This window comes from Epargyreus clarus, unplaced genomic scaffold (assembly GCF_041222505.1).
Source record: "Epargyreus clarus isolate Ecla_fem2 unplaced genomic scaffold, WU_Ecla_fem_2.2 ptg000006l, whole genome shotgun sequence".
Classification (NCBI taxonomy): Eukaryota; Metazoa; Arthropoda; class Insecta; order Lepidoptera; family Hesperiidae; genus Epargyreus; species Epargyreus clarus.
The window spans coordinates 7,285,814-7,307,128 of record NW_027332214.1 but is presented as its reverse complement, the minus strand read 5'-3'; the positions used below and the strand labels follow the sequence as shown (position 1 = coordinate 7,307,128).

The following is a 21,315-nucleotide window of genomic DNA, read 5'->3' as shown; positions in this document are numbered from 1 at the left end:
CACTTTGCGACAAAAGTCTTATCTTGTAGCGGTGTTCAGCTGTAAGAGTTAGCAAATATAATAAAAAAAGTATTTCATCATTGCTATAAAGTTCCTATTACATCATTGCTCATATATGGCAAACATTGTGGTTGCTTATTATGCCATTTTGCGACAAAAGTATTATCTTGTAGCTGTGTTCAGCTGTAAGAGTTAGCAAATATAATAAAAAAGTATTTCATCATTGCTATAAAGTTTGTGTAGGACTTATAGTTATATAAGTTAGGTTAAGCTTAGTATTAAGGGAGTTACAATAAAGGCTTCAACACAGCAAGACGCCTCACAATACTATACGAACCTGCTCATTCACTACAAGATCCTATTTCATCATTGCTCATATATGGCAAACATTGTGGTTGCTTATTATGCCATTTTGCGACAAAAGTATTATCTTGTAGCTGTGTTCAGCTGTAAGAGTTAGCAAATATAATAAAAAAGTATTTCATCATTGCTATAAAGTTTGTGTAGGACTTATAGTTATATAAGTTAGGTTAAGCTTAGTATTAAGGGAGTTACAATAAAGGCTTCAACACAGCAAGACGCCTCACAATACTATACGAACCTGCTCATTCACTACAAGATCCTATTTCATCATTGCTCATATATGGCAAACTTTGTGGTTGATTATTATGGCACTTTGCCACAAAAGTCTTTGTCTTGTAGTTCGGCTGTAAGCATGTCAGAGCCGCTAACCGTATTTCTCAGAAGGTAACAAGAATAGACGATTTTGTACCCTGAGCCGGGGCGCAAAAAACATGGGACCGGTATTATCGGGGTTTGCACCCCCAATTGCGGGGTTGGTAGGGATTGGGCTGTCAGCGGTTTAGATTGTTATCTGTTTTCGTTTTTTTTGTAGTGAATAAGTAAAATAGTATAGTTATAAGTAGAATATAATTGGTTATAACTGATATCGACACATTAACTTTTAAACCCTATAATTGGTATTACGAGTACATCTCTGTGTTATTAAAGTTATAATATTTTGGGCGCGTTTAGCAAAACAGATCCGGGTGTAGTTCATAACGTGGGGCGAAGTTGCGTACCCCAATGTAACACGTACTTTATTTTCAGTTTTTTCGTCTATTAATCATTTCCTTTGTAAAATTTTAATGCAAATTTTGCGGATAATGTATGTTACCGTATTTTTAACAACCACACGCGTGTAGTGTTTGTCAAAATATATTTAGAAAAATATTATTTTGTCTGACACAACCCGTACCTGACGCGTTCAATGTTTACAAACGGGGCCTATAACTTCATACAGTCATACATAAGTACATACACACTTCTTTGTAACTTGTAAATGCCCACACATTCTGCCACGGAATGTAGATTGGAAGTCAAGGGGTCTACCAAAATGCGATAAAATTGGATGAAATCAATAAAACCCAGAAGCTTCCGACTAGATTTAACGAGTAAACTTGAAACGACTTGAAATTCAACGACTTTAAGACACCCACCCCCTCTACCCCACGTTTTATCTGACCACGATATGAGAGTAATAGTAATCATAAAATACCGGGTTTCAGAATGTGGTCGAAATTCGAATCGAAGATCTTAGATTTTTTTTATAAAGCTGGTAGCAACTAGCAACTAAAAAACCAAAACATTGGCTATACTAAAGAGAAAAAGTGAAGTAAGCTGGTTTTTCTTTTATATTTCCCATTCAATTATATGAAAAGTCCGCCAAGGAGTTGAAAAACGACCATAATCTAAAATTTTACAAAATAAAGATAATAAAACATAAGTGAAAAACGTTCTCAAAAAGCCCTTTCATTTGACACCCATATCATGGGAATGCATAAGAAACAATTGCTCTACCTTCCTGTTGCTTCTTCCATATTAACTTAAGAATGACGTCACTAGCTGTTTAGCTATTTTATGCATCGTCCTCTAAACCAAACGTGTATGCAAACTTTCAATTCAATCGGTTGGAGTGATTTGCTAAAAATAACTTGCAAGATTTTACGCGGACAAGCTAATTAGAAAGACAAGTTACATTATGTTTGTAAAAAGATAACTAACACCACGTCTCAACTTAAAAATGAAATAAATACGAATACAACTACACGTAAATCATCATTTAATACATAATTCACGACAAATGCGTTACGGGGCGCGAACAATCGGTAATCCGTGAACAATAAGCCGTCCTAATTACATTCAACAAACAAAATAGTTGGGCGGCACGTTTCGGGAACACCGCAAAACCGAATTATGGGAACCCTTACCATTTGTGATACTGACCCGAAACTACCCGCGTAGTAGTATTGACTGTTGGTGAGAATGAGAGTTTTTCTTCCGTCTCCGTTGTAGTAACGCAACAAGATAGATGAAAATGTATTTTTTTAAATCTCATTTATTTAGAACTTTTTATACAATTGTACATGACAACTTCATAATAACTAACACTAGTGACATACAAATATATAACAATAATACTAAAATATCCAAACAGTTTCTCAAAACATTAGATTTTTCTATTTTGAAGAGAAGCATTGATGAAATGCATCCCTTTTACTTTTATTTAGGCTACATTCCAATAATATATGTAGGATATCCTCTGGCGAAAATGTAATTGGATGGTAGTTGCCACGATTTATTCCTGCCAAGTCGCAATTGTCTGCTTTGGCTGCGACAGTGGGCAATAAGTACAGTTTCTAAAAGTGGCAGAACACTCTGTGGTTCGTGTTCTTATGAAAGGAAACGGTAAGGGAGACATTCCAACTCAGTCCTCAGGGGTAGCAGCGCATCTGTGACCGACCTCAGGTAGAAATATAATTAGGCAAAAAATGGACTGCTTATTATATTATGCATAACGTGCCTAAGATAGCAATTACTTTAACATTTCATTTAAAAACACATGATAGCAAGATTTAATGACAAAAAAATATATACAAATGGACTTAATCATCGACGTTACCGCACTAAACACTAATGAGGTCCATGCTTAAAACATAGAAATCTAATCCCAAATTAGTTGTGGTACCAACCTAGGTTTGTCCAACTATTTAGTAGTCATTGCGTTCAGACCCTTTAGTTAGTAGTCATTACATGGGTGACCATTCGACAACGATTCCGCTGTATTGCCAAACGAGATCCAATTTCGGAAATCCAATGAATTTGAATGTGTACGTTTAATATGAAGTTGTAGTTAGAAATACGTTTTATGAAAAGGAATCTTGTATTTATAACTAAGAAAATATAAAAATAATATAATGCAATAGCTAGAACTACTTTCAAATAATAAATTATTATGTGGTTCGAGAAAGGTTAATAAAACCTTAAATATAGTTTTACAAAACTTAATTTTTATATAACTTTAAAATAGTATACGGAAATACAGTCCACCTGGTGGTAAGAGGCTACTATTGCATATGGAAATTCCTAAGCACTCTGAGAGGATACCCGTGCCCAGCAGTGCGACGATAATGGATTGATGACGATGCCTCGGAAGCGGAAGAAAGCAGTGCTTATGTCATAAAGCAGAAATGGATTGCTTAATAACAATTATATGTGACAGTGAATCCCCTAGAGTCAAGCCACAAAGGGTTTAGGTATCGTCTCCCTTCACAAAGGAACATACATATCGATGTGTCTGTATGTGCGCTAGGCTTTATCTTAGGTGCTAGTATAAATGTACTCGTATGCAAATGTATATATGTAAATACCTATTTCGGTCCCTGTCTTTAGGTACGGTATAGGATTGCATAAGCAATCACTATCTGTTTGCTCAGTCCTCATCCTCTACAATCTGTATCCCACATTGTCCTAACACGGCATTGATGACGATAAATCGTATAGCTGAGACTACAGTTGGAATTATGGCTATTGAATTATGCATAAACCGCAACATGCTGTAAACTGACGGTTTGTGATGTGCAGTTTCTGGGAAGATTTTTGCAATCTATGTGTTACGGCCTGCTGGTAATGTCCGCTTGATTTTTATACACAAGTGAAAAGATACTTATAATGAGCATCATTTATATCTACATACATTGAATGTGTCAGACATGGGTCGTAAGTACGTCAGTCGGCGAACAGTAAAACTGTCAGGCCGACCTAATGTGAACTAGCCTTCAACTGAATTACAAAGTTACTCAACCCGGTGCATTCGGATATTGGATGGTGACCGAATTCCTATTTTTTTTAATTCTTTTATTTTCATTTTTTATTGACAACACTAAAGTTCTTCGTCAAAAAATCGTAGTACAAATCGATTGACTCATAAAAAAGAAAAATGTTCTTTGCCATTACTCTAATCTTAATTTATTATATATTTTGCTAACTACGGAACTAATACTTAATAAAATAAAAACAAATATAAATTTTCAAATTTCGATATTAGGTAGGCAAAAATTGATTACAACGATTATTACGGACAGTCAACCCACTTATAAGAAAACATATGGCACGCCTAGTTAAAGTTATCGTGTTATGTGATTATTCTGAGCTTTGTCCTCAGTTTTCACACACTAACATTGATGGACGATAAATCGAGCTGAGACTACGTTGAAATTATGGCCACTGAATTATGCATCAACCGTAACGCTGGTTGTAAAACTGAGTCCCGATGGAGAGTGGTCGAGCTCCCACTATTTGTACACAAATTGCTCTAGTTTATTGCAAGTTCGCGTTTATACGCGACAACTTTACGAGTCGACACCCACTTCTTACGACTCGAAAATTCGTCCACGCCCGCAGGTATAACTTGGGCGTCTATTCAGTACGTCAACGAAGTCACGGAGACGAAATTTGCCGAAAACATTTGACTAACTATCCGATGAATCTGACACATTCAATTTTTCGGACGGACTTAAAGAATAAAGAGTTAAGTTATCCTAATCTGTCGTTTGTAAATTCTTTGTAAATTTCAAAATAGACATCAGTATCGGTAGTCGGTAGAATACAATTCGTGGAAAGGTTTCGAATATATCGTGTAACTTATCAAAAATTTGCCTTAAAACATAATTGTTCAATAATGTACACTTAAATGATTATATTTTTAATTTTAAGACCATTTACGAATACTTTAAACATTAAAAATACAATTTTAATATTAATTAAAATTACATTTACTTCATTCCTTTCATTTGGGTCGACTATTCTTTGTTCAAATTGTGATAATTTTGACAACAATTTTTCGCAAAGCCTACAAATACTAAGGCGTATATTATTTAGAATTTCCGAATTTTCGGACGAAACTTCGAATATGTGTACAGAGTAGACCACCTGGGCAACATTTATTTAACGACTCCGATGAAGAGTCTTACACACGTGGACATAAGGTTCTGTATGACAGTTCAACTTCGTGTTCAGGTATGCTAAACTAGTTTCATGCTAGTCTCGACAACCCAGCACTTACTCATAATGGCTATTGTGCACTTAAAAATAAACTCAGATTTTAGAACGAAACTTTATTAGTGTTCCAAGATTTTATGATTTAAACATAAACTAACTCGGAATTAGTTTAGAACAGCTATGTGTGTGTGTGGTGCGAAATTAGGTTTAAACCTAACAGCAGGTAAAGTCCGCGCCAAACTGCTAGTTCGCTTTGAAGTTGTTGCGAGTAGGTGTTTAATTATCCGATTTATTTACTTATTGCAATATGCTATTAACTGTGACCGACCTCAGTAAGGACATTAACGGTTAAATAGAAAATTAAAATAAAAAAATATTCTGTTATTACAGTGTTAAACATGATTCTGATCCAAATGGTGTAAAATCAATATAATTATATCGTTTAGTTACTAATTGCAATATGGTATTAACTGTGACTGACCCTAATAAGGATTAAGTTAATCTTAATATGAGTCTATCAATACGCATTAGAGCACTAGAACGCTTCGGATCAATATTGCTGTTATTAGACAGAAATAAATAATAGTTAAAAAAAACTAAAAAACACGCTTTTATTGCAAATCGAAATAAAATTATAATAACATTTAAGGGTGGGGTGCTTGATATTTTAAAGGTTACAATTATTTAAACGTTACGTTGACGACCCGCGTGGCGGAGTGGCCATCATACCGGTCTGACGCGCAAAGGGTCCCGGGTTCGATCCCCGGCCAGACAGATGTCTAAATGATGAATTTAGATTTCTGTTTCTGGGTCTGGGTGTTTGTGTATTTGTCTATGTGTGTGTCCATGGCACCCACGACACAGGGAATCCTAATGTGGGGCTGTGAGTGTGCAAAGCGTTTATTATATATTATTCTATTGGCAATTATCTTTGAGAGAATAGTTATGAACCGCAGTACAATGCACACACATAGATACAACCCAAGCTAATAACAGCGTGTTAAAAAGGCGTGGCACTGACTAACTCTGTAAACTAAACCACAAAGGGTTCTACGGGTAGAACCACAGATTAATAAATAGTTCGAAGTAGTATATTAATAATAGTTTCGAAGGTGGTAGAACCCGTGGTTTGACTCTGGCGGCATCACCGCCACACCTATTTCTACCTAATAACAGCAGTGTTAGGCACTGCTGTGTTCCGGTTTGAAGGGTGTGGTAATGGAGACAGACTTTTCCGAGGCGTTCCAGCTTAGTCCTCAGGAATAGTAGCGCATCCGTGGCCAACCTCAGGTTGGAATATCTAATCCTATCTGGGGTTGATTACAGATATCCATGGGCGGCAGTACCCACTTACTATCAGGACTGCATGCTCGTCTGCTACTCATATATTATAAAAAAAAGTTACTACGTACTATTTATTAATCTGTGGTTCTACCCCCTTTTTCGCAACGTTGTTTACAATATTTGTAATTGATTTATTAAAAAAGCAATATTATGTCCCACATAAATAAGTGTAAGTAACATCCCTAAAGAAAGTATCGAGCATTTGTCTTCCCGTTGTTGACGGAGTTGGTTAACGCTGCTTCCGGACGTGATATCCGGCGGGGATAAACATTGTGCGTGCTGGTAATACGTTAACCAGACAAGTGGAATAAGGCCGGACCTTATTGGGTTACTTAAAAACGATTATAAGGGATGTACTATTAAACATGTGTTACTATAATTCATGTTAACAAACAAATTATAATAACGTAAAGATTTCATAAAATTTGTAAATTTATTTAATGTTTTTCTGTTATATTTTACAACGCTAGATGAATGAATCTTTCTTTGAGATGCTAACTTGATTCGTACTTTTAGTCAAAATGTTAATTGTAATGTACAGACGTTTTTTAAAAAAAGTTGTCTTTACGCAGATAATATGATACCCTCTCAAAAAGGATTATTAGAAAATCTGCCACGAAACGAGAAGGTTCTCGGGTTATAGTTACACTCCGAATTATCTTACATTAAATTAAAATAAGTAAAAGTGTAATTTGTAAGTGTGTTGAAATATAGAATATTATTTTAACTGAGGTGTTTAATTTCTCTACATCAATCTAATTATTAGCTATTGTTGTTAAGGTAATTGTTGGATTTTCTTGTTTTAGAATCAGATAATACCATGTAATTAATAATCAGACAATTAATATAAATTATAGTAAATGTGAATTATGAATTATGATAAAACATGAACTTAATGGCTTAAAAATAAAGGTTATTGTCACTCTCACAATCTAGACGTATTTAACAAAACCTCTTATATTAAAGTCCGTCTACCCGTTTAGGCTGTAGGGTATGCCAAATAATGAGAATTACTTACATATGCTGGAACATTACATTCACCATTCCGTTAAAAACTTCCGTAATATAATTAATATTTTTCGCAAAAATTTTCATATTAAATTAGTATTTTTAAACTTTAACCGTTATACAGGCAAACAATATATTATTGTAGATCTCCAATTATTAGACATTTAATGTTACTGACACTATAGTTCTGATACAATCCGCTAGGGACGTTGATTGGAAATTGTATGGGCAAATACGTAAACAAATACCACAGTCATATTTGTCAAAACGTAAAAACTCATGGTAAGGGTACAGATCATAAAGAAACATTGATATAAAACTGTAAGCATTACATTCGTTATGAATGAACATTTCCTATTTACAATGCCATTCATTAATCGACTTCGCTCGGAAACCTGTCATATCATTTAACTAACCTCACTTCTATGTTTATGTACATTATCATAAAAACGTAGATCTTAAGTGTATACTGTGTAGTCTGCAATACCATAACTTACTTCCGACATTACCGTGATCGTATGCGGGTCTCCGTTTAAACAGTCTGATGTATGGGTTTGTAGAGCCCGAGGTGAGGCGACCTATGACTCACGATGTACTACGATCCACTAAATATTACACATTGCTTCATTATGCTACTATATTGTCGTGTAATACTCGTACGAAGCGATGTTGCTTTCTAATTATTTGTATACTTAAATCTATAATTATAAAAAGACTTGTCCTGACTGACTGACTGACTGATTCATGGTAGAAGTCTGAAATTTGGTTAATACGCTTCTTTTATGACGTCGACACTCAATACGGAAGGATTCTTTGTTATTACACATCTAGAGGGGTTGTATAGAGGTTTCAAGTTTATTTGAAGATCCGAAAATGTAGAGGCATAATTTTTAGGTATTTATTTATTTAGCTTTTGGTTAGATATGATGATGATATTTGAAAGTTTTTGAATATTACACCCTTAAACAAATGCAGCCTAATAAAATTTTTAACTTGCCTCACTACTATGGCCCTTTCTACAAAGTTGCTTTATTATACATGGCTATGTGATAATTGCTTGAATATTACACAGTATTGCGTTATTATAACTCGCCTGTATTGCATTGTCACGGTAGCGGTAATGCTTTTTAATATAATGTTTAAAATATCGGCAAATTATTTTTAAATTAATTTTCAAAATTATATAAATGCTGGAAACTTAACCCATAAATTTATTTCATGTGTTTTAAATAAATAAATTGACTGTGAATTGATTAAAATTATTATAAGATAAAACATTTTTTTAGATTTTTTTCAGAACATTATTTACCTTTTCATTTTAGACGACACAATAAAAATATATATATATAAGGAAGTAAAATTTAGGAAACAAAGCAGCCTGGCCGACGTAAATGTGTGGCAACCAATAATTCTTTCAGATATAATAAAATAAACTAGTAAATGAAAATAATTTATAAGACAGAAATAAAAAAAAATGTAATAAAACTTATTTATTGTAAACTTTCTTATTTATAAAAACATCTAAAAAAGTTTACAATAAAACGTAATTATTGTAAACTTTTTTATATAGGACCGTTTTTTTTAATTACAAAACTTAAGAAACTAAGTACAATAGATTTTAAGTAACCTAAAACGGAACGGCGCAGCCAGCTGACGTGAATGTGTGGCAGCCAGTAATTCTTTCAAGCAGTTCGTACACAGCATGTCAGAGGTACTGCAAGCCCCATACATCACAGCTTAGCGGCTGTACGGCCACGGACTAATCGAGATTAAATTTCACTTTGGTAAAAGCCTTCTTATTAAATAACTCCTTTTTAGACTTAAAATGTATCCTACTAATGTGACAAGTGAGAAGGCTTGTTAGCGAAAATGTTAGAAAGAAAAATATTATTTCATATAAATGAGCAAGTTACGAAACAGTGCAACGAATCTGACGTAATTACGTCATCATCATCATCACTGACCCATCATTGTCCCACTTTGAGATTTTTTTTTTATAAATCCCTCAGGTATGCAAGTTTCCTCACGATGTTTTCCTTCACCGCTTAAGTAAGTTATAATTAATTTCTAATACGCGCATAAATTTCAAAAATCAGATCAGTTCGTACACAGCATGTCAGAGGTACTGTAAGCCCCATACATCACAGTTTTTTTCTGTTTTCGAGGGGGAATTCTTCAAAAGGTACCCGGTGCCGTGGGAGCGACAAGGGGTTATGTGGGATTTTTACCGCACTAAAAACCCCACCGGTGGCTGTCACTTTCAAGCAGTTCGTACACAGCATGTCAGAGGAACTGCAAGCCCCATACATCACAGCTTAGCGGCTGTACGGCCACGGACTAATCGTGATTAAATTTCACTTTGGTAAAAGCCTTCTTATTAAATAACTGCCTTTTACCACCTAAAGTTAGAAGTAAAATGTAAATATTTATAGGTAATAATTTGTGTACCAATACGCACTTGGCCAGCGCGGTGGACTATGGGCCTAATCCTTCTCATTCTGATAGGAGACCCGTGCTTAGAATTAATAGGTTGATGATGAATAATTTTTTTGCAGTGATAGCCTAGTGGGTTTAATTTGGCGTCTCAATCTAGAGGCAGAATTTACATACAGCTCTTACGACAAGCCACACACCTTTGCTTTTTTAAAAGTTACTTACGTATCAAAAATTATTTATCACTTGCTTTAACGGTGAAGCAAAACATCGCGATTAACCCTTTATATTTGTGAGATTTTAAAAATCCTCAAAGTTATGTGACGTTTATCAATAATTCAATACGCACTTGACCAGCGCAGTGGACCATGACGTATTCTTTGATATGTTAGCTATAAAATTATTTTGGTACATGCTTCACCAAAAATAGACAAAACGGAACTATTCATATTTAACAACAATATTGTATAACAACATCAAAGTTTCGACTCTGAATGTGATTATGCAAGAAGTTTAAGTGAATAGCTCAACACGACCTCTCAAACTTGTTTTGCTGTAAACGACTAGCAGTAACTTTGTGTTCATACAATCTCTATTGTGTTCGTAATTCTATCTCTTCACATATTTGCATATATTCGTTAACTATGCTGACGTACTACGAAGTAACTTACTAATAAGTTGACTCAAACTACGAGTACTTGTATTTAATTCGTGAATGTAATCATTATTCCTCTTAATGAAAACGATGTTATATTTATATATAGACACATACACATTCACATATAATGTACATATACGTATATGTTTCGCTTGTGTTAAGATAATCACAAAATACTTATTTTTTTAAATTATTTTCCGACTATTTGAATTGTGGAATCCCAAAACAATTTTAATCTTAAACTTATAATTAAATGTGCAAATTTATTACATTATCTATAAAATTATTTCGGCAGCGCTTCACCAAAAATAGACAAAACGGAACTATTCATAACAACAATATTGTATAACAACATCAAAGTTTCGACTCCGAATGTGATTATGCAAGAAGTTTAAGTGAATTGCTCAACACGACCTCTCAAACTTGTTTTACTGTAAACGACTAGCAGTAACTTCGGTTTATACAATCTCTATTGTGTTCGTAATTCTATCTCTCCACATATATTTGCATTCGTAAACTATGCTGACGTATGAAATAACTTTGTAATTAGTTGACTCGAACTGTATTTAATTTGAGAATGTAATTCAACATTCCTGTTAGTGAGAACTATTTTAGTATTTGATACAGAAATTGTTGTACACGGATATACAGAGTGCACATGTGACATCACATCAGTGACATTAGTTATGATATCCAAATAAAAACCCTTAGTGAGACTTAGTGAGCTCATTGGTTTCATATTTTATCATTCCTTCCTATTCTCCATAAGCCTAAAATAACAGATACGTTGTTACCTCTGAAGGCTAAGACCCAAAGCCTCTGATAAGTATGTCTCCCGTATCAAACCCTTCAAATCAAAAAACAGTTGCTGCATGTACTACTAGCAACCTCAGGTAAGAATCTAATTTTATCTGCCGCAGCCATTAGTAGGCAGTAGCCATTTACCATCAGACGGACTGCATGCTCGTCTGCTATTTTATAAAAAAAAGAATATATAATATTAGATAGAAATAAGCATGGCGGTGGTGCAGCCGGAGTCGAACCATAGTGGTTTCTACCACCTTCACAGAAGAAAGGTATCTAGCCCGTACCGGTCTGTCGTAAGCTCTCTGACGATGTTTAAAAACTTACATCCCATGGCTACTATCGGTCATACCCGAATACATACAATGTTGCTTAACTTTGTAGGCAACGATATATACACCCAAACCGTAGGTTTAGCGCACTTTATAACCGATCGTATACTAAAACGATTTCACATACTAAACCACTCTGTCGCTCAAATTCCCGTATAAAAAGCAGTCGTGCAAAGCAGCCGCGATGTGGAGAAACGCTCGCCTGAATTAATAAGTACAACACGAAATTTGAATTTAATGAAACAAGTTCGGAAACAGCTGAGCGCGTATCGATTTGAGAAATGAACTGAGTGGGAATAACGACAGGCTTGTATGTAGATTGGGTATAGGGAATTAAAACGAAACTTTATAACTAACTCAGTTATATTTAGTGCTTAAACTATATTTGTATAGTGGAAAAATGAATGATGTCTAATTTTGTGAAGTTCTCCCTACCGTTGTTCTTGCCGGGGCCGCTAGCTGAGTAGTTTGAGATCCCTTGCAGCCCACATCCCCTAAAGCCATATATTCTTGCTACTCACGATAAGCAAGGCATACTCTATCTTCTGATCTGAGATCACAGGGCTGATACCATGTATACCTAATGTTTCGATTAAAATCTACACTCATACCACATTTTTAGCCATAATATTGAGTAGCAAACGAGCATGCGTTCCACCTAATTGTAAGTGTTTAAAGCCACCCATGGACCATGGTAATTAACCCTAAATAAGATTAGATACCTACCTAAGATTAACTACAGACGTATCGCTTTATTGTAATCTACATTGGAACGCCTGGGACAAGTATGTCTCCCTTACCCTGCGGAACACAGCAGCGCTTAAAAATACAGGTATTAGGTAGAAATAGGCGCGGCGACAGAACCTTCAGAGTCAAATCTTTACATCTTTACATTTTGAAGGTGGTAGAACCCTTTGTGGTTCGACTTCGGCGGCACCACCGCCACACCTATCTCTGCCTAATAACAGCAGTGTTAGGCGCTGCTGTGTTCCGTTTTGAAGGGTGTGGTAAGGGAGACATACTTTCCTGAAGCGTCCCAGCTTGGTCCTCAGGGGTGGCGGCGCATCTGTGGCCGACTTCAGGTAGTCAGGTACCCGGTTATCTAATCCTATCTGGGGTTGATTACAGATGTCCATGGGCGGCAGTAGCCTCTTACCATCAGGTGGACTGCTATTACTATATTGGCTCGTCTGCTATTACTATATTGTAAAAAAAATGTAATGTAAGGAAGTCATGGGCATAATCTACTCATATGTAAATACGCAATCAGTTCACATATGTCTGTGAAACGTACACCAATAATAATTTGGAGTGATTACGGTGTATTCTGTGGTTTTAATTCTCTGCCAACGATTTTAACTGTAATTGTTCTGATTGATATATTAATGGTAAGCGATGTGGTCATTGGAAATTGTATATTACGACATTGAATAGGTGTCGTTTACAATCGAAAAGTCCACTATGATTATATATTTTTACTAGCTGACCCGGCAAACGTTGTGTTGCCAAATAAATAAAAAAATGTTAAGGGTGAACAACCCTTATCACGTAGGGGTATGAAAAATAGATAGTAGCCGATTCTCAGACCTACTGAATATGCATATAAAATTTGGTGAAAATCCATAAAGCCGTTTCGGAGGAGTACGGTAACTAATATCGTGACACGAGAATTTTATATAAAAGATTATTATTATTATTAGTTATCAAATTGGCTCCGAATATAATATATTTCATAATAACTATATTTAAAACAAATGAAGTAATAAATCTTAGAATAGGCTATCACGGTCCGTTCTCTCCTTATTGAGGTCTAGTAATAGCTTAGTTTCTGCACTTCTTGTAAGAAAGACCGCTTTAAAATCTCAGGCAGGTAAATCGTATATTAATATATTTATCATTTTATTTACCATCTTTTTACCGAAGAAAAATGATTAACTCTATATTCTCCTTCGATAATCCAATGTGTACCATGCAGGTAATTATAAATTTCCAGATATACATATAGGAAGACAGAACGGAATTGTTCGAATGGGGGGGGGGGGGGTACCACCGTCACACCCATTTCTAGCGTAAAGCATTTCTTACGTTTCCGTCGAAAGGTGTGGATGCTGACTTCCATATGAGGCGACCAATGACCATCTTACATTTTCTCTCAAGAACGGCAATGCATTTATTTCCAGTTATATATGGAGTTGGTGACACATCATGTCGATGGGCGGGCACTTTCCATAAGGTGGATAGCATGCTCAAAACCTACTAATACATACTACCCTAGCACTTATCAACACGTTTCCGTGTTTGTATTATTTCCTTATGTAAATGTGTGTTAATTCTAGTCTTATGGTAAATAAGTCAAAATCAGATACCATTCTTCACCGGTGTAAATATGCAGACACTATAATTGATAGATATTAATCTTTCGTGTATATCGGGTTAGCTTATTTGCAATTTAAAGTTCGCGATAAACACATGTAGATGTTGGGGGTAATAAATTCCGGAACGGACTCGCTAAGGCAGTTTGGCCGAGTTAATAAAATCACTTTGTAAGTCAATTTTAGTCTATGTGTAGGAAGGGTCACTGCCCTTGTAAATGGCTTATAAAATTACACCTTTGTTGGCATAGTTTGATTTATTTAGTAGAATGCGCTATTTATTGGGCTACTTTGTAGAGTGGTGCAATGGTTACGTTTGGTGCTGTTGTAAGTCTTAGATTATCATATGTGGTGGTGATAGTTTTAATATCATCCGTTAAAAACTACAGAAACAGCAGTAAAAAAAATAGCACAGTTTTCTTTACTGCACAAACTTCATATAACAGTAATTGTAATAAACCACCACCTTTTGACGGCTCTTGTGTGATCATCAACCCATTACTGTCCCACTGCTGGGCAAGTATCTCCTCTCAGCATGAGAAGGAATAGGCCATAATCCACCGCTCTGGCCAAGTACGTATTAGTATACTTCACATACCTTTGAGATTATGTTTTTATAAAATCTCTCAGATGTGCTCAGGTTTCCTCACGATGTTTTCCTTCACCGTTTAAGCAATTGATAATTTATTTCTAATACGCACATCACTTTGAACAATCAGAGGTGCGTGCCTGGGATTTGAACCTCGGACCCCTCGATCGAGAGGCCGAATTTCTTAAACCATTAGGCTATCACTGTTTTTTTATGTGTAACCTCCACGAAATTCAAAGGATCTCAAAGCTTTGTCTCTAAGAAAGCCTGGCTTTTTAGATAACGCTTATAAATTCACGACATAAGGCAGAGGTTCTGTGTTAAAGTTTTTCGTGGGAATGCGAACAACTGCGCCAATCGCTATACTAGTTGGTTCGTTTCGAAACTCGCGAATTTCCTTTTCGTAACGATTATGTCAAACTTTGTTCGACAGTTTTCTGCTGTAAGAAATCGTTTGTACTTAATTGTGTGCTATACGAGTATAAGAATGGTCTTCGATGCTGAAGACCTTTGTTCGACCACGGGTTCTTATCTTGTGGTGGTGGGAATTTATTTCCAGATAGGATTTAAAAAAAAATATTATATCTTAGGTAGTTTGTGAGGAACGCGTTGTGGTTCTACTCCAGTACCACCATTGCCACACCTATAACAGCATCTTACCTAGGAACAGCAGTGTTAAGTGCTGCTGTGTTTTGGCTGAAAGGGTGTGGCAAGGGAAATACTTTACCGAGGCATTCTTGCTTGCTCCTCAGGGGTAGTGGGGTATCTGTGACCAACATCAGGTAGGAATCTAACCTTATTTGGCGTTGATTACAGATGTCCATAGCAGTAGCCACTTACCATCAGGTGAACTGCATGCTCGTCTTTTTTTATAATATCGGAGTAGTAGACGAGCATGCAGTCCACTTGATGGTAAGTGGCTACTACCGCCCATGGACATCTGTAATCAACGCCAGATAGGATTACATATTCCTACCTGAGGTCGGCCACAGACCGACGCTACCCCTGAGGACTAAGCTGGAACGCCTCGGAGAAGTATGTCTCCCTTACCACACTTTTCAAAACGGAACACAGTAGCGCCTAACACTGCTGTTATTAGGCAGAAATACTCGTAGGTGTGGCGGTGGTGCCATCGGAGTCGAACCACAAAGGGTTCTACCACCTTCAAGTTCGTCTGCTACTATACGAGTACTATAAAAATTTATAGTATTTTAAAAAATCTCACTCACCTATCACAGCCAGTCGTATCTGGAAGTTCCTCGTGGGTGAGTTCTTGAAGTCCACTCTACACCGGTAGACTCCTTCATCGTCCAGCTGTACAGTGTCGAGGGTGAGGGCAGCTGGTCGCGCTACCGTCGCGAAGTAGGCGCGGGGTCCGAAGACGTGAGGGTCTGACCACTGGAGGGCTTTGTTGAACGACCGCCCGCGGACGTCGAAGCTGGAAAGATAAACTGGTTTAAAGATGGGTGTTTTTGTATTTGATCCTTATCTGAAGTAAAGTAAGTCAGATTCGATTTAGGGTTTAGTATGTTTAAAAAGCTCTAGTATGTTTCTTGAAAATTGTCGTCAAATCTATTGTCCCACAACTGGGCATGGGTCTCCTTACAGAATGAGAGGATGCTTAAGGCCTCAGTCCACCGCGCTGGCCAAGTGGGAACTGGTAGACTTTACACACCCTTAACATTTTTAGGAACTCTTAGGCATCCAGGTTTACTCAACATATATTCATTCACCATTTAAGCTATAATTTGAAAAATCAGAGGTGATTAAGATTCGAACCTCGGACTCTCCGATTAGGCTATTACTGCACTGCATTATGTTTTACTGCACATGTGTAGTCGTCAAGAGTATGGTACCCTAAAAAAATTAAAGCCAATTAAAATCCCGCATCAGATACATTTATACAACCAGCCATGCTTTACACCACATAATTATATTACATTTAACATCGAATGTACCATGTTTGAACCACTTTTCATAATAAATACATTTTCAATGGAATACAGTCTGGCGGTCGTCTCGTCGGGACCGCAAACCAGTTATTTGATTGAAACAACGCCAAAGTAAATACTTTGAACGTTATATAAATACTACTTTCTACCCGCGATTTCGCGCTGACTTCAAGGGGCTACGTATTAAATTTATTAGGGTTCCGTATGACAAAACGTAAACTGAACCCTTATAGGATCACTTGTGCGTCTGTCTCACCGTCTGTCACTTTCAATTTTATATGTATAGATAGTATGCACAAATATTTTGTATTTTTCCGTACATTGGTTCCGTACACTAACCCTAAAAGATAGACGTGGGACCCTCCCGCTGTCTGTCTGTGACAGCAATCTTGAAGCGAAATAAATAGACCCTTGAAAATTATAGGGAGAGTGTGTTACTATGGCTTCTATAACAACAAGTAATGAAAATAAGAAGTTTAATATACGAGTGAAGTTAAATAGGTTTTAAAAAGGGTAGGTGCTACCCATAAAATAAACTGCTACATTATTTTACAGTGGTACGGAACCCTCTGTGACAAGTTCGACTCGTACTTGGCGTCGTTTATAATTTTCTCTAGAATTTTATGGCATGTTTTATTTCGTTAACGAATTCTACGAACATAGTTTAAGCGGTGGTATCTTGTTAAATTTCGAAAGCGGTTTTTGTTCGTTAATTTTGGATAAACAGTTTTCAGTTGCCCTTTGTTTTGGAAGTATGTAGGAATTTTAAATACCAAAATATTTGAATATTAAAAAAATATTATAACTTTAATTATTGCCTTCGCCTTTAAGTCTAACTTAATATTTTATGTAAACAAGTTTGACTGTAACCCTTTTATGTTTCCCTGGGAATAGGACTTGTAAAAATCGAGAGTACCTACTCAATAATAAAGATATCATCATCATTATCATCAACAACCCATTACTGTCCCACTGCTGGGCAAGGGTCTCCTCTCATAATGAGAAGGATTAGGCCATCCACCGCGCTGGCCAAGTGCGTATTGGTAGACTTCACTTACCTTTGAGATTTTTTTTTATAAATCTCTCAGGTATGCAGGTTTCCTCACGATGTTCTCCTTCACCGTTTAGCAAGTGATAATTAATTTCTTATGCGCACTATAAAGATAAATTTTATTCTAATAAAGATGTATTTGTAGTAAAGTAGTAATAATAGACGTTTTCTACACTCACAGCCCCATACTATGCCGTGGGTGTCATGGACACACACAAAGACGAATACACAAACACCCAGACCCAAAACAGATAATCAAATTCATGTCTGGCTGTTGCGTTTTATTCATTTTGTATACTACACATTATTATTGATATAACATTCATGTATATTTCTTAGTAAGTTACTGCATTACGCAATACATAGATAAATATATACTCATAAACTCATGTTATAAATTGAGTAATATATACATTGAAAGGATTAGTATTAGACTGAGTTAATGTACTTAGGCTTAACACTTAGAACTTGTGTTAACAAGGTACAATTGATGAACAAGTTATGTCTATGTATCTTTGATAAGTAAAATAGAAAGATACTTCACCGTCTTGAATTTGAAAATAGCCACAAAAGGATGATTTTATAATTTATTTCTTAATTCTTGACAAATAAAAAACATTTGTAGAGAAAATCTGCGTATAAATAACGAATACTACATAATTTACATAATAAATAACTATTTCAAATATTTTAGGGACATATTAGAACGGAGACGTGGCATCACTTTATTTACGCAAAAAAAAAACATTTTTAGAACTGATTACACTTATTAAGAGTGATCAATCCATGTATTTTACTCATCTCAGCTATGTATGAGGATTATTGGTACAATAAAGTGTACTTAGCTGGATTACACCATGCCATTATATCTTGGTGGCCAAACGGTACTCTAGGGAAGGCTTAGGCATACCCGTTTACAGTTTAACTGTTTTTGTTATGATTGCTCTGTTTAAACGTTTGAATCCGAATGCGGAATGGTCACAGCCAGCCTGGCACGAAGGATTTTGGGTTTGATTTCTGACATAAAAGTTAAATGCTATACTTTTTCGGGTCATCATTATCATTATCAACCTATTACTGTTCAATTGGTTAGCATGGGTATATGCATAAGAATCATTTCACTGTCCAATTGGGATTTGGTAGGCGGCGGTTTATTCGTGTAATCGATCAGGTTTTAAAATATAGAACGCAACTAGTACATAACAGTGTAAATTCTGTTGATTACATCCATTACAGTAGTAGAAAACGAATGGTCGGAATCTTGTCGAGATAAATAGAAAAAAAACCGTAGGCCGCGTTATCGTCAAACAGCGCTCTGGGGACTGAGCGGTACCAAGTGGACATAACTGGCACGTGCTTAAAGATTTATTGTCAATTTTGTGTCCGTTAACACGTGTATAAAAGATGAGGAAAAGGTAGTGTGATTTCTCTAGTTTAATAAGCGAAAATCATGACAAGTTACTGAAGCATATGGTTTATCAAATAAATAAACTACTTTAAAACTATTATACCAAAAACGTCCGCTGATTGCACAGTAGTCACTTTAAGTCGAAGAAAATGCTTCTGGTCTCAATCTACTCGAGATAAATATAAAAAAATCTATTTTAAAATCGCTTTATGGTATATGTTATTGTCGGAGTTAAACTGTAGGCCGCGTTATCGTCAAACAGCGCTCTGGGGACTGAGCGGTACTAAGTGGACATAACTGGCACGTGCTTAAAGCTTTGCTGTGAATTTTGTGTCTGTTAATATGTGCGTAAGAAAATGATTGTGATTTATATTTATTTGTATTTTTATATCTATTGCGAATTTTGAAGGTGGTAGTACCATTCATGCTTGATTTCTATAACCACCAACGCCACGTCTATTTCTTAGGATTATTTTTGCGTTATAAATGCAGTGTTAAGTGCTTCTGTGTTAGAAAGATGTAAAAATCCGTTGCTATCCGTAAAGACTAAGTTTGAAGATTCTATTTAAGTTTGTGAATTTTGCAATGCTATTTAGACTAAGGTATTCCTCAGGACTATGACATGGGGCTCTTCAAGAGGGGTGTAAAAAGAGCTCTCCTTCAAAGCCGGCGATGCATTGGCGACTCCTCTGGTGTTGCATAGGCATATCCATAGGCGATCGTGACTGCTTTCAGGTAGCCCGTCTGCCTTATCGTTAGGTTACATATATAAAAAAGAAGACTAGAACATTTATTGTATGTATTACTGTATTCACCAGTAACCATTTTTATTGTCTTTGGTATATATGGTGTGGTTGTAGTACCCGCGAATAATTATTTCACGTCCCATAAATATCGTCTTAGCGTATTCATCAAACCAAAACATAACACCGTTGCCAAGGCAAGTAAATTAGCAACTCAAATTAAACCATAACTCTCGGTTTATCCTTGCGAGTGATACAGCGCCCGAGGGACGAGTAAACGGTACCAAGTGGACATAAGGCCATTACCGGACACGTACTTAATGATTTTATTATTTTTATGTCTCTGTTAAAAACAAAGAATAGTATGACATCACGCGTAGCGCGAATAGTGAATGTAATGATGCTATTTTGTGTGGTATAGATTTTATTTTACTCGTCTGAAATGCAGAGGTTTCGGGTTCAATAACCTGTTAGGTAAGAAGAAAATCTTAGTATTTAGATTTCCATACTAGAATAATGAATATAAATCTACTTTGTATGTTTTTACAATAGAATTTAAAAGCAATAAGGATCATTAAAATAAACTTCGTACTTTTGTATAACAGACAGACAGACAGCAAAAAGTTTAATTATAGCAGATAAGTTACAGTTTATAACGTAGAAACGTAATATAACTAGTAATATATCATCAACATAGCGCATAAATAGCGCCCCGAGGACAACTTACGCTAGCTAGTCGTAATAGTCGCTATTACTAAGCGTGTTTCAGAAATGACATAAATTTCATATGAAAATAGTTTTTCATCTTCAACGCCACGTTGACATTGTATAGCGTAAGTTGAAAAAATAAAATTGGTATAAGAATATTAATTTAATAGTAATTTTTATCTTTAACTAATACTGCCCACGGCTTCAAATGCGTTTAAAAAAAGACATTCATATAACTGAAAATTTGTACCTTTATTGGAATGATATTGGCGCCATCTGCCGAAAATTGGTTGTACCAACTCAGAAACCTTCGTGGGTTCATGCACAACACCTTTGCTAAAGATTATTACATGTTCAAATGCATAGTTTACGATTCTATATAGGACAAACAGACAAACATTAATTTTTATATACATACATCTAGTGTGCCACTGCTAGACGTGGGTTTTCTTTTAGAATACACAAAATTTTAAAAAGGAATGAGACACATTTCTATATTTGGCAATGATTGTCAAATTTTAAATTTTATAAGACAACGACTCGTTAGGTTATACTAACGGATAAATAGATTTT

At 35.8% G+C, this 21,315-nt stretch overlaps 1 protein-coding gene across 1 annotated transcript in view; it reads right to left on the bottom strand.

The window, feature by feature from the left end:
• The window catches only part of LOC140742838 (neural cell adhesion molecule 1), a 95,030-nt gene that overhangs the window by 61,091 nt on the left and 12,624 nt on the right, over positions 1-21,315 (bottom strand). Inside the window, exon 2 of the mRNA XM_073073872.1 lies at positions 16,110-16,318. Within this exon, the coding sequence (XP_072929973.1) occupies positions 16,110-16,318 (209 nt within the window). The remainder of the gene's footprint in view (positions 1-16,109; positions 16,319-21,315) is intronic.